Source organism: Melospiza melodia, chromosome 3 (genome assembly GCF_035770615.1).
Source record: "Melospiza melodia melodia isolate bMelMel2 chromosome 3, bMelMel2.pri, whole genome shotgun sequence".
Lineage (NCBI taxonomy): Eukaryota > Metazoa > Chordata > Aves > Passeriformes > Passerellidae > Melospiza > Melospiza melodia.
In genome coordinates, this window is record NC_086196.1 from 8,848,370 (window position 1) to 8,864,027 (window position 15,658).

A 15,658-nucleotide genomic window follows, 5' to 3' on the forward strand; every position below is an offset into this window, starting at 1 on the left:
TGGATAAGGGTCTGACTAATTGGTATTAGTTTGGCCACTTTATTATCTTATGTGCAATCACTAACTTACAATCAAATCAGTCCTGTGCACAGAGAAGTTCAAAACGAATGGAGGTAAAATGCTGCTGAATTTCCAATGTATAGGCTAAGTGCTGCTGATATTGTGAGAATGCATTATGTTATAAAATAAAGTTATGTGTATCATTGTGCTAGAAGCGTCTCAAAATGCAAAAGAATGTAAAAGAAAATGTAAAAGAAAAGTAATAAGTAAGGAAGGGGAAAAGAGAAAGTGAATTACTTTGAACTTCAAAAAATAGTCAGAACATGGTTGGAAATCTAATTTTAAAGTAAAATTTGCCATATACAGAAAATTATTTATAGTCTGGCTTATAATTAGAAGATGAAGGTATATGTATTTTCAACTGTTATCTCTTCTTTCTTGTAGATGAAAGTTTTCATTATTTTGGGATTTTCAGCAGCTATAGCCTTCACAGCTGTTTTCTTTTCTTTCCTTCAAACAGGGAAAGACACCATCTTTGGTAAGTAACAGTAAAAATACACATTACTTTCTTATGTTTACTGTTAAGCTGAAAATACAGGGACACTGCAGACAGTTTAGCACCAGCAGTATAGCTCAACCTCTTTTGTGTGCAAAATACACTATCTGGCTTCTCTGAGAACTATTCCATGGAGGTGTTCTTTTAAATTGTAGTTTCATAAACTCAGTGAGTAAAACTTTGTATGTGTAGGGTATCTCAATCACTGCTTCGACTAGGAGTGATTTTACTTTCTTTGTGGCATTCCTGTGTCAGATGATGCGTTGCCAAGCAGGATTGCTAGATTTCTTTCCCTATCTGCTAATCATCCTGGGCTAGAGGCCATAGGATGTCCCACCTGCACCCTCCTGCTGTCCCAAAAGGTGCTTCTTTCCTGTGGATCTGTTGGCTGCTGGCACCCAGAGGATTTTAGAGCATCTCAGATTGACTTATTCATTATGTTCAAAAAATTCAATCTAGTAATTTTTACCAACATTTGCATCTGCTCAATTTAAATCAGCTAAATCTAATAAACTAGAAGAGTAGCAGATGCCAGATTAAATTTTAAAAGAAATCTGCAGAAACTGATTTTACATGAAATTAGGGCAAACATAGTAAAGAAACAGTATTTCAAACCACAACCTCATACTATACAGCTGTATGCTTGATTCATAAAGTTTGGTGATATGATTCCCTAGGAAACTGTTCACCTGAATTTAGTGTAGAATCACAAATAAAATAAAATTATATGCAAAAAAATTAAATTTAATTAAATTTAATTAATTAAATATAATTAAATTAAATTCCCAAGCTATTATTTCTTATAAGAAATCTTTTTTTTTGCTATCACTTGAAAACAGGAGACCCAGTTTTCTTTCCATACTGGATTCTTTACTTTGAGTTACCATACACATTTTTTGGAAAGATGTGGTCTAAAATGACCACATTATGTTGTATGTTAGTTAATACAAAATGGATCCAAGAATAATAGAATGTTTTAGGTGGGAAGGGACCTTACAAATCACCTAGGTCCACACCCTCTGCCATGGGTCGGGATGCCTTCACTAGCCCAGGTTGCTCAGGGCCTCATCCAATCCGGCCTCCAATGCTTCCAGGGATGAGGCATCCACAACTTCTCTGGGCAACCAGTTCCAGTGCCTCACCACACTCACAGTAAAGGATTTCTTCCCAACATCTGATCTCAACTTGCTCTCTGTCAGTTTAAAACCATTGGCTATCATCCTGTGATATAAGAAGTCCCTTTCCCTCCTTTTTATATCCATCCCTAAGACACAGGAAAGCACCAAAATATAAAAGATACATGGACAATAAATAGAATAGAATAGAATAGAATAGAATAGAATAGAATAGAATAGAATAGAATAGAATAGAATAGAATAGAATAGAATAGAATAGAATAGAATAGAATAGAATAGAATAGATGAAATGTGATTATTTTTATAGTAAGTGTTCTTGGTCTGATGAAACAGTACAAGATAATGTTTATTACTCAAGAACCACGTATTTGAAGCCATGGTATTGGTACCAAATTCATGCTTCTTAGAAGAAAAGGAAGAGAGACAATGGAATTTAAGTACACCGAGTGGATATTCTCTTTTACATCAGAGCATGAATAAATATCACAGAATGAGCAATACTTCAAACATGTTATATTTCTCAGAGATAAGCCCCCTAAAAGTAATTCAAAAATTTGCTATATTAAATTCCAAAAGAACTACTTATTGTATGGCTTGTAAAAATCACACTTCTTTTTTAACATAGGCTCAGAAAGGTTTTCAGAAGTAGTGAAATTCCAAATGGTAATACCAAATGAATCATCTGAATATTTTATTATGCATAGGTGAAAAAGAGAAATAACTATGCTATACTTAGATACTGAAAACTTTAGTAGAGTATAATTTAGCCTAGGAGAGATTACTCCTCATCACACATTTCTCTTTCTTGAGCTGAATGCCCTATTCAAAAAATAGATGATAGAAACAGCACAGACTGTACTACAAATAAAACATGCTCCCCTAAGATTAAATTGTACATAAAAGATGAACAATTTTACATAAATGATGGTTATTATTTTTTATTATTTGTTTTCTAAGAAAAAAATGGGCCATCCCACAAAATTCAGACAGAAATAAAGCAGTTGAACTTTAAACATGACTGGTTCTTTTATTATAAAGCAACATGTACACAAAAGAGGGATAAGCTAAGCTTCATAATAGCATTATACAAAATAGCACAGCTGAAGTATTATTATGTTCACATGTATCTTCCCATTAAACACAGGTGAAGAAATGAGAATAGGGTTTTCATGAACTGGCTCTATCCCAGGTCTTAGTTTTGCTTGAATATGGACTTGAATTCTTTATGTGGCTCAGACCAGCTAATATTACCTGGGAAGGAGGGTCAGGTTTGTCCTGTCAATCCAAGGACAGTTTGATGAAAAATACAAATGAACCTAAGGAACACAGTTGCATACAGAGAACACAGCATGTTTCAGCTGGACCTATTATGTTTGGTGACATGTTCATAACTGGATTTATACTTCAAGCAAGGAAATCTAAATCCCCATGTCTTATAAATTATGGAATTATTTAGCTTTTAGAAAGCTCAGAAGCCACAACATGAATTTCAGGAATAAAATATGGAATTGGTTTTAAAGGGCAAAAATGGTATCTTAATATTAGAAACTTGTATATTTTCTAATTGTAAATATTTTAATAAATATGCTATTTATTAAAATATTTGTCTTTTTCTGTTTTTTTCTTTTTGTTTTTTCCCCATTGAGAACAAATTGAAGATAACTGCATAACTAAGGCTATCCAGAAGGGTTCTAGTCTGGTGGATTATGCTGCACATTATGAAATTAAAAGGTAAAAAAAGAGGTAAATAATGTACTCAGGAAGAAAGCTTTCATAACAAAAAAATTTGATGCCAATCTTTCTGTTTCTTTGAGCACCTATATAATCAAAAAATCACTGCCTCCATTACCTTTGAGGGATCTGATCTAGAGGAAGGTGACCCTGCCCATGCCAGGGGGGTTGGAACCAGGAGATCTCTAAGGTTCCTTCCAACTCAAACCATTCTATGATTAGGTCACTGATAATCTGATCCAATAGGACCTTGTGCATTATCACCATATAAGTTGCTCTTCTAAAATGTGGGACGAAATAAATAACACAAATATAAATATGGATGTTTTTCTGAACTAAATACCTCAAAAATCATACATTTGTGGACCTATTTTTGAACATCGATTATGTTTTTCCAGTGCAGTGAGACAGGAACAACTCGTATGGCATCAGGAGCCAAGCCCTGTTGCCTTCAATTGGATTTTAAAGTGAATTGCATATTTCCCCTTTCATCTACAACAGATGTAAAAAAGATAAGGGAAAGGAAATGAAACATTTGTCTTGGATAGGCAACAAATTAGGGGAAAGCTCCTTTGTGCTTGAGATACAGTATGAGAATGAGCTCTTTCAACCATTTTCTGACTAGATTTCTGTGCAACACAAAATTAATTTCTCTCCAAAATTCGGAACACATCATCTAAGTTTTACAGGGTAGAATCCCCACACTTCTGCATAGACTTTCCCTAAAGACTTATCTCTGTGATTTGAAAATGAGTCATGATTTGCAGAGCTCTGTGAATGTTAACTGTTTACATGGACAGAACATATCAAGAACTGTTGCCCCTCTATATGTAGAGACTGAGGTCACTCAAAGGTTTTAGTGATAGTATTTTGGTGACAATCCTAAGGCATTTAAAATTTGGAAACCTAAGTCTCAAGCTTTCAGTGGCTCAACTGCCTCATGTAATAGATGGAGATACTGACATATATGTCTCACAAGATGTGATGTAATTTTGGCAATAATTTGGTCAATATCTTAAACGTGATAAATGCTAAGAGATGCTAAAGATAAATGCTTAACAATGATTATTTCAATTAGGAATTGAAATTTTATTAGGAATAAAACTGAGACCACTTACCCCAGACACCAGACTATTAAGCTACCTTTGAAATACTGTGTATGTGGATATATAGACTTTAAAGAGAATTGGTGCTCAGAAGTTGACTGACGATGGTCTTGGGTATTAAATGTTACATGAAAACAAAACCTACTCACAGCAGGGAGTTTGGAGACCTCTTTTGTGACTGTCCTGCACAAGGTCTTTCACTTGGTGCTGCAGGCTCTGCTCACCCCAAAAGTTTCTTTCTCATCCTAAAGACTTCCCACAAGATGAACTCTGGTTGTGTGTCCAACAGAAGCACAGTTTCTCTTTTAGAATTTTCCTTGCAGAACAAGGTCACAAAACAGCCTTCCTCTTTGCTTTCCCAGTGTTCTCTTCAATCAAAATACCTTAATACCTTAAATACCTTAAACTTACAACATATCCAGGACAGACAGCTTTATTGTTATGAAAATGTTCTAAAAACATACACATTGCAAAACCTTCTGTATTTTTCTCAATTATAGAAAGATCCAAGGAAGTGAAATAGCAACCCCTACCTTACTGCTGGCTTTCTCAAAATTTCCTGAACAAGAGAGTCAAGAGATTTCCCAAGCAGCTGAACGAATGGAAATGTCAATTCAGGTGCTGAAACAAAAAGTTTGCCAGAGGCACAAGCGTTCATTGCATCCAACTGGTAAATACAGTGTATTGACATTGGCAAACCACCCTATTGATTTGTTGAATGCTGTCTTTTAGATTAAGGTTCAGTTAAGTTCACTTTTATTTTATTTTTCACTTTCTTTTGTTCTTGAAAACACCTCAGATAGGTTTACATTTTTCTTTGCTGGAGTGTGGGTGGTGTTACAGTTGAGGAGAGCAGTGTTGCACTATTGGCACCCTGTGGACGTGTGACTGTGTATTTGTATTGCCTATAAATCAGCCTGCATATCCTCAGTGTTGCAAGCGTATTGTTTGCAGTGAAATGTCTGTCTTCCCCTGCAGTTTGGGTTTAGTGCTTGATCTTCTATCACACTATGGCACTGGCCTTTTCAAACACACTTCCTCTCAACATATGCATATCCCTCTTTAAATAATATATGTTCTTATTTCCAAAACTAATTTTATAATGCACTGCTGTTGTACATTTATTTCCACTTAAACTGGGGTTTTTCATATCAGATGGGGAAAGAAAAGAGAAAGTTCAATGTTGTCAAAGTGAAATACTTGCTGCTAATTAGATATGAATTTCAAGATGTCTGTTTGGTGTCTGGAAGGATCAAAATATCTGAACCATTGACTTTTTCCCCCTATAATTTAATTCTGTCACTTACACAAAGTGTTCTATCTTAGTATTAGAACATTATTTTCCAAGATATAGAAGCATTAGAGTGCTGTAAACAAACATAAAGCACACACCACAGTTATTATCTTATTTCCTTGCAAAAATATCTGGTTTAGTAAACTAATGGGACATTTGCAGAAGTAAAAATATATCTTTATCTATATGATATGTCTGTGCATATATTTATATACACACGCATGTACACAGATGCAATTATTTTTTGCTGTGCGATCCAAAAGAAGTTGGATTTCTAAACTTCAGAAGTGCACAAAGCTCTTGCTAATTTTCAGAACTGGAACAATGTTAACAGAATGTGAACAGACACTGTACAGTCTATGTGCCACAACAGAATAGTTTTACATGAATTACAGAACTAAATTGACTTTAAAGAAAACATACGAGTCTCTGCCTAGGCAGCCCAGATAACTGGGGATCTGGGCTCTGAGTATAATTTTGAACCTGAACTAACATAGAAGTACAGCTCTATTCACAAATTTGGCATGAGTTACTAGTACATAATGACAAGATTATGCAGCCAGTCCAACAACCTATTCTCCCTCTGTTCTCACTACTGCTTTGTGCAGGTTCTAACTGCTCAGCAAACATGTTTTGAGCTGATTTGGTTCTTGAACCTTTGTTCTTTGTTTTTGTGGCTTAATATTTTGGTTTGAACAATGGACTAAAGCAGCTTACTTCAGAGTTGAATGGACAGAACAAATAGATATTGGGACTGGGTGGCATGCATTAGCCAGTGGGGAGACAGGGGCAGGAGTTGTATGTTACCTCTACCCTCTTCTTTCATCACCTGATGATTGTACCCGCTTTGAATGTCAAGGGTTCTCTGAGTTCAGGAAGGATATTCATAGAATTGTAGAAAGGTTTGAGTTGGGAGGAACCTTGGGGACCCCCTAGTTCCAGCCCCCTGCCATGACAGGGTCACCTTCCTCTAGACCAGGTTGCTCCTATTTCATGGGTACATCCACCTCCAACTGGCCACACATATTTCCATACCTGCAGAGGTGAGAATAGGTACCAGCTCTCTGCAACTTACACTATAGTGTGGCTTTGTCCCTCATCGTCAGATTCTCACTGGGAGACCCATCTTGGATTGTATCAGAAATATATTTATAACATGCTGTCTACTGGTATAAAGGGACTTGACTTTACCTAGCTTCCAAATTCCAGCTAATAATTTTGATTCTCTTCCACTCAACACTGAATTGTATAGTCAGCTGCAGGGTCTTTAGATTTCTGCATCTTTCCAGTCACACATTTTTCTTCTTTGGCATATACTTTTGTCCTTGAATGGCATTTTTTACACCTTTGTTGTAAACACAAGGACCACGCAAGTAAAGGACTACAACACAGGAAAAGAAGGAAGCAGCAAGGGGGTCAACCTCAGCTCTCAGCTATTGCTGAACCTCTTTCTTCTCATTCTCTATGCATCAGCCAATAAAACCAGCTCTTCCTTTAAGTCCCTGACACAGCCTCTTGCAGCACTTCTCACTAAGTGCTCTTTCCGAGGAAGAGGCAGAATTCTGTTGATGCAGCTGACAATAATGCCTTTTCTACTCTAGCAGCTAAATCCAATACAGCAAATTGCTTGTCTGGGTTCTTCCTTTCAGATCATCTATCAGCTGATCTGCTCACTATGATTGCTAAAATTTCTGGATGCCTGCCTTATATGTTGCCACCAAAGTGTCCAAATAATTGCTTAGCTAATGAATATCGACTCATCACTGGTGCCTGCAATAACAGGTATGTATGATAAAAATTGTGTCCTGAAAAATCCTTCCTTCTCATTCTTTAAACCCAAGAAGCTGTGTTTACTTTTTCCAAGGAAATTGGTGAAGGGGGACTGGTGTTAATCAGTGGCTGTAAATGAGGTGCCAGTGAAAGTTCCTGGAGGAAGAACTCATCATTTACACTTTGGTGCACTACTTTTTGTAAACAGGCTTTCCCTCTGAAAGCTTCTAGGATTATGTGAGGAACTTTATAGTTAGAGAGAAATGATTTAGTAGATTCCTTCTTCAATATAAAAAATGAAAACTTAATTCTAACCCAGCATTTATTTTTGATTGAATTGGATAAAATTATATAAAGCAGGAAAATAATATTATTTCCCTAGGAGAAATATTTTTGTATTTTCCCACAATTCTAACAGTTAGAAAGCATGAATCAAAAAGTCCTAGGTGTTCTTTTTAATTTTACATATCTGTTTTTATATGTTTAGTGGATATTTTTTATAACTAGTATCTATTTGTTGCCTAATCTATTTGGCAATTGTTTCCTGCAAAACCCCACACAATAGATGTGCTCGTCTTTTCAGAACCCTCCAATGCAATGAGTGTGAAACTGAGAATGAGGGCCCTTTTAAGTACAAGGGTAAACAATATTTCTACTCAGCAGCCTCTGGATACATAGACCTAAGGTCACAAACTGAAAGTTGGGCTGTAAGTTTACAAGTGAAGTGCTACAGAGATGAAAATGGAAGGCCTTCATCATTGTACAGGTTAAGGTACTCTGCAATGTGGTGAATAAAGAACAGTACAATTCTGCAGTTCTATTATTCAGTGAGTCTGGTTTTATGAGATGAATCTGTTTTGCTACATCACAAGTCATTTGCAAGGAACATGCCTGACAGACTATTTGCTGAAAGGACACAACCTGATATGCATCAGTGTTATAAATCTAACTATGTGGATATCCATAATTTCCCCCCAGGCATGTTCAGAGTTGCTTGGAGTCTGAACTAGCAGCTAGTACAATATTTTCACTGACATCTCCATCAGGGCTTGAATACATTGGCCAAGATTTGTGCAGCTGAACACAGACAGCATGGATGAAGCTCTTAATTTACAGGGTGGCTGTTTAGTCTTTCTCCCTAGTGATGGAGAGAAACACTCTGCTATAGGTAAAGGTAAAAGACCTTTTTCTCTTCAGTGACTGACAATACTAGGATGTGTACAAGCATTTCAGTCTGATATCTAAAGCTGGGTAGGGTAAATATGATTTATTGAGTCTGGTCTGTAGTCACTCTGTTCTACTGCGTACATTTTTATGCCTGTACCACATAAACCCACCAGTCATCTTTGGTAGTATTTTAGACTTTGTGCTCTAAATGTAAAAGGTGTAAGGTGACAAAAAACCCTTCAAAACCAAAGGAGTTGAAAACAGTGAATCAGATCTTAACTGAGTCTAAAAATTTGTGAGCCCCTTGAAATACCTCTAGTTCTACTGAAATACATCAGCCTAAAAAGCCCATAACACTGTAATGTAAATAACATATTCTATGATGTAAGCCAGCTTTGAGGACTTCAGACATTAGATGAAATACGAGTCTGTGCTTTTATTTGCTTTACAGCTTCCACTGTCAGGCAGAAAATACATCAAGACCTATGTTGCATTTGCACTTTTGTTCACTCTGTTTGAATCTACAGCTGTACTATAGATCATGAAACTCTGCATTTCATGAGTGAAATTTAGAAACAAAACTTTTAGTTTAGAAGAGAGCAAGAAAATGCTTTACAGATGTCCTGCTAAATCAGTTTGCATGTTTGGGACAAATAAGATCAATTGCAAAGGATGTTTTCCTTAGCACTGAGATTGCTTTGTTTTAGTGTGCTCTTCCTAGAACAAAAATGTAGTAGAATAGCATAAACATGACCTTCTATGGGCAATATCAACATAACATCAGGCATTCCCAGCAGAGATATTATCCTCTTTAACTAGTAAGAGATATTAACAGATTTTAGTTTCCTTTCTGCCTAAACAATCAAAATAAAATTGCATTATTTTAAAATGAAGAAAAAGGAACAAAAGGAAAATCCAAAGAGGTTTTTTTCCCCATTTATTAATCCCAACAAGCTAGCATTGATCTAGATATTTTTTAGCATCCAGTACAATGAAAGGAATTCAAAGAGTGAAGGAATTACAGGTACTAAAGGAAGGGACTCTCACAGTGCAATTAGCTTCACCTCATCAGAGCTTTCAGAGTTATATGTCTACTGCAAGGCTGCATCTTTGGCTGTTCCTGGTAGTGAGAAACAGAATGAAATGACAGGATGGCACCCAGAAACTGTCTGTCCTTGTGGCTTGATGGACCTGTTGTTCCATGACTACCTTACTTTTTGTACACCTAATATTTGGGGCATTGTGAGGAATTTTATCTGCAGCATTTCTATTTCATTGTTGTGTCATTAACCATTCTCTCAGATAAGGATGTTATGCTCACTCTGGAGGCGCAGTACTCCAGAAGTATGAGTATGGCTCACCTAGTGGAAAGAAGGAGCAATCCTGATTGACTTCCAGAAGAAGGAATGGAATGTTTCCTTTAGGTTAGCTACTTTACCTCAATGCAAACTCAGTGTTCAATTAGTAGCAGGCTTATTTTCCAGAAGTGTCCCATGTTTCCAGAAGTTACACGCATGATAGTTCAGCAAATCTAAAACATCACAAACTCCAATTATTAAGTTGTCATATGGCATTGATTCAATCTACTTGAAACTAGGCAGAACATTAAAATAAGATTCAAAAGATAAAAATCTGGATAGCAAATGGCAGCTTAAGACTCCAGATTGCTTCTCAGGCAGCCAAAACAAAATCCAAATGGTACAATTCCAACATTTAACAAGCAAATGAAAACTCCCACCTTCCATAAACAGAATATATAGTAATCAAATTTGGGTACTTTATAAAGCTGTATGGTAGCAAAATCTCATTATTTCAGCTGCCTTTTAAACTCAAGTAAGATTCCAAAACATTAACATGTTTAATGCAATAATAAAAAGGCATGTGAGAGGGGTTTTACTAAAGTAGCATTCCAGTGATCTGCTAAAATACAAAAGCAATCAGGAGAAAAATCACCAGTTAAGCAGTTACATTAACATTTCATTATTTTTAATTGAGTGAAATAGCACTACACTATGTGCAGTATTTTATGCAATTTCAATAAAGGCAAATCAAGTGTAACTAATTTGAATGCTTTATTAAAGCATACATCAACCTTCAAGTGTGAATTATTGTGGATAATTAAGTGTATTACAGCACCATATAGCTTGGCAAACTGAGTCTCCTCAGTGTGCTGGAGATCAATGAAAAATTAATATAATTGTTTAGCATCCTGATAGATATGTAAATGTATTTTTTTACACTATATATTTCTACCAATATTCAGAAATATTTCTGGTTCTTTGTGGCTTACTTTACAAGTTTAGTTAACTTGAATGCATTGCGTAAAAATAATTTCTTCCTTTTAGTGTTGACATCTATTTAAAAATTATGAAATATATTGAACAGGACGAGTTGAAAAATAAGCAAAAAGAACAAATCCTAAAATTTCTAATACTCATGACAGAGGGAAAATTAATTGGGTCAAACCCAAGACTCACTGACTATACTAATAAATAGAAATCACCAACAATCATTTGCTGACCCTCAAATTAAATATGACCTGATACTTGCTACCCTCTTACTTTTACACGTTAGACTACACTTTTTTACTGCCCTTCTCCCTTCCAGGTAGGCTGGCTGTGGGGTGACAAACTGGTATACAATGATGCCAAGATGTGCTCAGGCAGGTGACATTCAGAGAAAAGCAAGTTTTTTGTGAGGAAAAAATACCTGCAGTTAGTGCTGACAACCTAGCAGCATAGTTCTGTGACCAGGCTTGTGCACAGGCTCTCCCATAGATGGACCCAAGAAATTAGCATAGCTTCAACCAGAGGCAGCATTGCCACTGGATTCAGCTCCCGTCTCCTCAGCCCTGGCTCCTTTGGTCTTGCTAAAGGATTTCTTCTCTATGACTAGTGTCCAATTTTCATTTAAGTTTTCTTTTCCTTCACACTGAAGCGTTTCTTCATATTTTCCTAAGTTTTTATTTCCTCTCTGTTGCTCTAACACATCTTTTTAAAGAGCATTTTTGTTGCTCTTAAACATCTTTTTAGAGATGCTAGGAAAGGTGCTTGAGAGTATATCTGACTTTATGGGGAATGAGGACACTATCAGGAACTCACCTTCACAGCAAGTATTTAAAAAATGTCAAAAGGTAAACAGGTTATAAACACGAGTAAAATAGTAATAATTCGATAGCAATTTAGATTTTCATTATTTTCCTTTTGAGTAAAATAAATATTGGCATGCCTGAAGACAAGTATTTTACGCCGTTTCAAAGACTGCTACATGAACATCTTATTATAATGGCATATTGCTCTGTGACTGATGATTATTTCATATTATTTTATTTTTATGATCTGGTCTTATTTTTGGAACATTAATATAATGTAATGTAATATAATACAATGTAATATAATGTAATGTAATTTAATATTATAATATAATATAATATAATATAATATAATATAATATAATATAATATAATATAATATAATATAATATAATATAATATAATATAATATAATATAATATAATATAATATAATATAATATAATATAATATAATATAATATAATATAATATAATATAATATAATATAATATAATATAATATAATATAATATAATATAATATAAATATTTTATGTATGTATGTATGTATGTATGTATGTATGTATGTATGTATGCATGTATTTATGTCTCTATATATTTTATTTATTCAGAGGTTCTGCTGCTGCTGTTGCTTTTGGGGGATTTTTAATTTTGTTTTTCTCTTCACAGGGAACATCCTAGATGGGGGGCATCCAACACAGCTTTGGCTAGGTGGCTTCCAGCAGCCTATGAGGATGGCCTCAGCCAGCCTCGAGGATGGGATCCCAGTGTCCGCTACAATGGATTCCCGCTCCCCTCGGTGAGGAAGTGCACCTCCAGATCACTTGAAACACACATTATCACACCTGCCACCACAGACCTCCATTTGCATCAGTAAAGGAAGTATCTGTGGAGCTCGGTTAAGAAGCCAGAGGCTTTGCTAAAGCACAAGTTCAGCCCATGGTGAGAGGCTCCCTGCCCCTGGCTGGGGTGAGCCCATGGAGCAGCGCAGGGGGCACTGACCTTCCTGAGGGGCAGCCCAGGATTCCAGAGTGCTGTAAGGGAGAGAGGCAGGACAGGAGCCAGCCAAATGCCTGGCCTGACAGGCACCAGGCAGCCAGCAGACACAGGGTGATGATTGCTCAGGCAGAGGAAAGGCGCACAGAGGACCTAACTCTGACCTTCCCGCGATGAAATTGTAGAAACAAGAGAGGCCTACAAGGATGCATGCTTCCATGGCAAGAGGAAATGGTCACAAGTTTTTCCAGAGAGAACTTTGTCTTGAAACAAGAAATTGTTGTGAGCATAATAAATGTTGGAAAAGGTTTTTGATGGAATATGGATTCCAGCCTAGAGAACTTCTGGCATATCCCTCATACCAAAGATCTGTCTTCATGGGGCTCTTAATAACCTAATACCTGCCTTCAATTTGAAGTTGCACCTTGTGGTCTCCAGAATTTCCTTCCAGCCTACATTTTCCAGCGATTTTATGATTCTTTGTTTTAATAATGGCACCTCTATTCAGGGAAGGAGGGGGAAAAGGTTGGATGTTAACTAAACAGATATAAAGCCCAGGGACATGTTAGCATGTGTGTAGGTGTGTGCATGTATGCCATTCCTCATAGGCTAGCAAGCCTTAACTGAGCAAGAATTGCTGTCAAATCATGACTTCATTTGTTAACTTGTCAAACTTACTGATCTTAGAAAGTATTGCAATCTTTATGGATTATAGCACCTCATATACTTAAAAAACAGCAGACCTGCCATAGAGGGAAGTTTGAAAAAAGAGCATTTGCACAGAGGACTGGGAGAAAAATTCCCCAGTGCAGTGTGCAATGATTTGGGCTGGATTTACAATTTGTGATTTGTCATCATTGCTTTGAAACCTGACTTTTAATGGACTCAAAGTCTTGCTATTTTAACCATTGTATGTTTAATAAGGATAATCAGGAGAATTTAGTGTTAATGTCACCTACAACTCATGTTATTAATTAAATAACATTGTCTCTAAGTTGCACAATTTAGCACTCAGAGATAAAAACCTGACATTTACACAGGCAAATTTCCAGTAGATAGTACAAACTGCCTTTTTCTAGATTCATTAGGGTACACTCTTGTAAAGCAAAACTCTCTTAAAAAAAGATTATATAACTGTACCGAATCTGATCATCAATGTCTGACCATCAGCAAGGTTTTCTGCTGTGTTTTGGAGCAAAATAGGTAAAGCTATTTTCCTAAGTGGTTTTTCTTTTTTTTTGTACTTTTAGCTATCTGACTATATTCTTTCAAAAGTAACGTGAAAATATTGTGAAAGTGCTAGATAAGCGTGAGGATTACTATAAAGCAAAACAGTGATCAAAAAATTTTACTAATTTGAAGAAAACATTTGTGGCCACCAAAGCCATTAAAATACTGATTTAAAAATTTGGATTCCTGATGAGCTGTAGGTAGCTTGCTCTCACCTATTTCAGTATAAATCCTGATGTTCCTAAGAAGTCCCATGTTGTCCTTACCAATTCTATTTAACTGAACCTTCCTTATACATTCATTATATAGTCCTTGTTTTTATTACAGGCTCTGTCAGTCGATTTTATGTGCTGCCCTTTCAATTGCTTGACTTCCAAGGCAGCTGCTATTTGCCAGGGAATATTTTGCAGCATGAGGGAGGAATCTGTGAACAATGATACCCTTAACATCTCCACAAACTAAGTGCTGATTTTGCCCTTATAGTTTTGCTTGGTTATTAATATAGGCTGGACACGTAGCATAGATGTCTCCAAGTGTTCCTCCTCAGAGAGCATCTGTATCTCTATGCATCTTGCACAGAACTGCATCAGAAATATTTTTTTGGCTTCTCCTCACCTGGGAAAAGGAAGCTGAACTTTCTGCTACCATGTGTTCACAACCTACCTCATGTCCTGGGTTGCATATGCTCTTTCATTCACATACAGAGCCTCTCAGACTTTCTGAGTATCAACAGTGATTTGAGATTTTCCAGCAAATTCTTTTGTTTAAGGAGGAGAAAACAGAATAAATAGAATGAAAACCTTTGGAGTGTCGAAAATAGATGTGTGGTTTTCAAAATTGTCTGGAAAGGAACAGATCAAAGATACACTGCTCACTGGGAAACATATAGAAAAACTCAGCTGAAACGTCCTTGAAGCTGTTTGTGGCACCTGGGTGTCAGCTCCTGAACAGAAATAAGAACCTGGTAGAAGCTGGATTTTATATTGTTATTGGATTCTTTTTTTGGTTTTAGTTTGGTTTTAGTCAAACCATTAGAAGCACTCTATAACTTAAAGTTGGGGAAGATAGATTTTATCACAGTCTCCCCTACTTTGTAGTGTTTTATCACTTTGTGAGAAGTAAAAACTGTTTAACACTCAAGGTAAATTGGTTCTTTTCTCAGGTTCGTGAAGTAACAAGAAAAATTATTCATGCACCTAATGAGGCTGTTACTGAAGACAGCCTGTATTCTGATATCATTATGGTATGGGGCCAGTACATAGACCATGACATTGCATTCACACCCCAGAGCACAAGTAGAACTACCTTCCTAAGCGGGATGGAGTGCCAGATGACTTGTGAAAAACAAAATCCATGTTTTCCAATAAAGGTAAGATTCCAACTTAAATTCTTCAAGAGAAATTCCAGGCTCTAAACAGGTGAGTAAAGCCAAGAAACATTAGAATTGACAATGATAGAAAAATAGAAAACAATACAACTATTAAATGAAACCGGTAGACATTTAATTTTTTGATTTTTTTTTTTGAGATAATAATCTATAGTTAATGTACTTAATAAAAACATCATTTTTTAACCTAAGGTT

At 36.1% G+C, this 15,658-nt stretch overlaps 1 protein-coding gene across 1 annotated transcript in view; it reads left to right on the forward strand.

The window, feature by feature from the left end:
- Positions 1 to 444: 444 nt before the first annotated feature.
- The window catches only part of TPO (thyroid peroxidase), a 36,936-nt gene continuing 21,722 nt past the window's right edge, over positions 445 to 15,658 (forward strand). Inside the window, exons 1-6 of the mRNA XM_063153411.1 lie at positions 445 to 538; positions 3,339 to 3,423; positions 5,030 to 5,199; positions 7,473 to 7,605; positions 12,520 to 12,649; positions 15,239 to 15,445. Coding sequence (XP_063009481.1) covers positions 445 to 538; positions 3,339 to 3,423; positions 5,030 to 5,199; positions 7,473 to 7,605; positions 12,520 to 12,649; positions 15,239 to 15,445 — 819 coding nt within the window. The remainder of the gene's footprint in view (positions 539 to 3,338; positions 3,424 to 5,029; positions 5,200 to 7,472; positions 7,606 to 12,519; positions 12,650 to 15,238; positions 15,446 to 15,658) is intronic.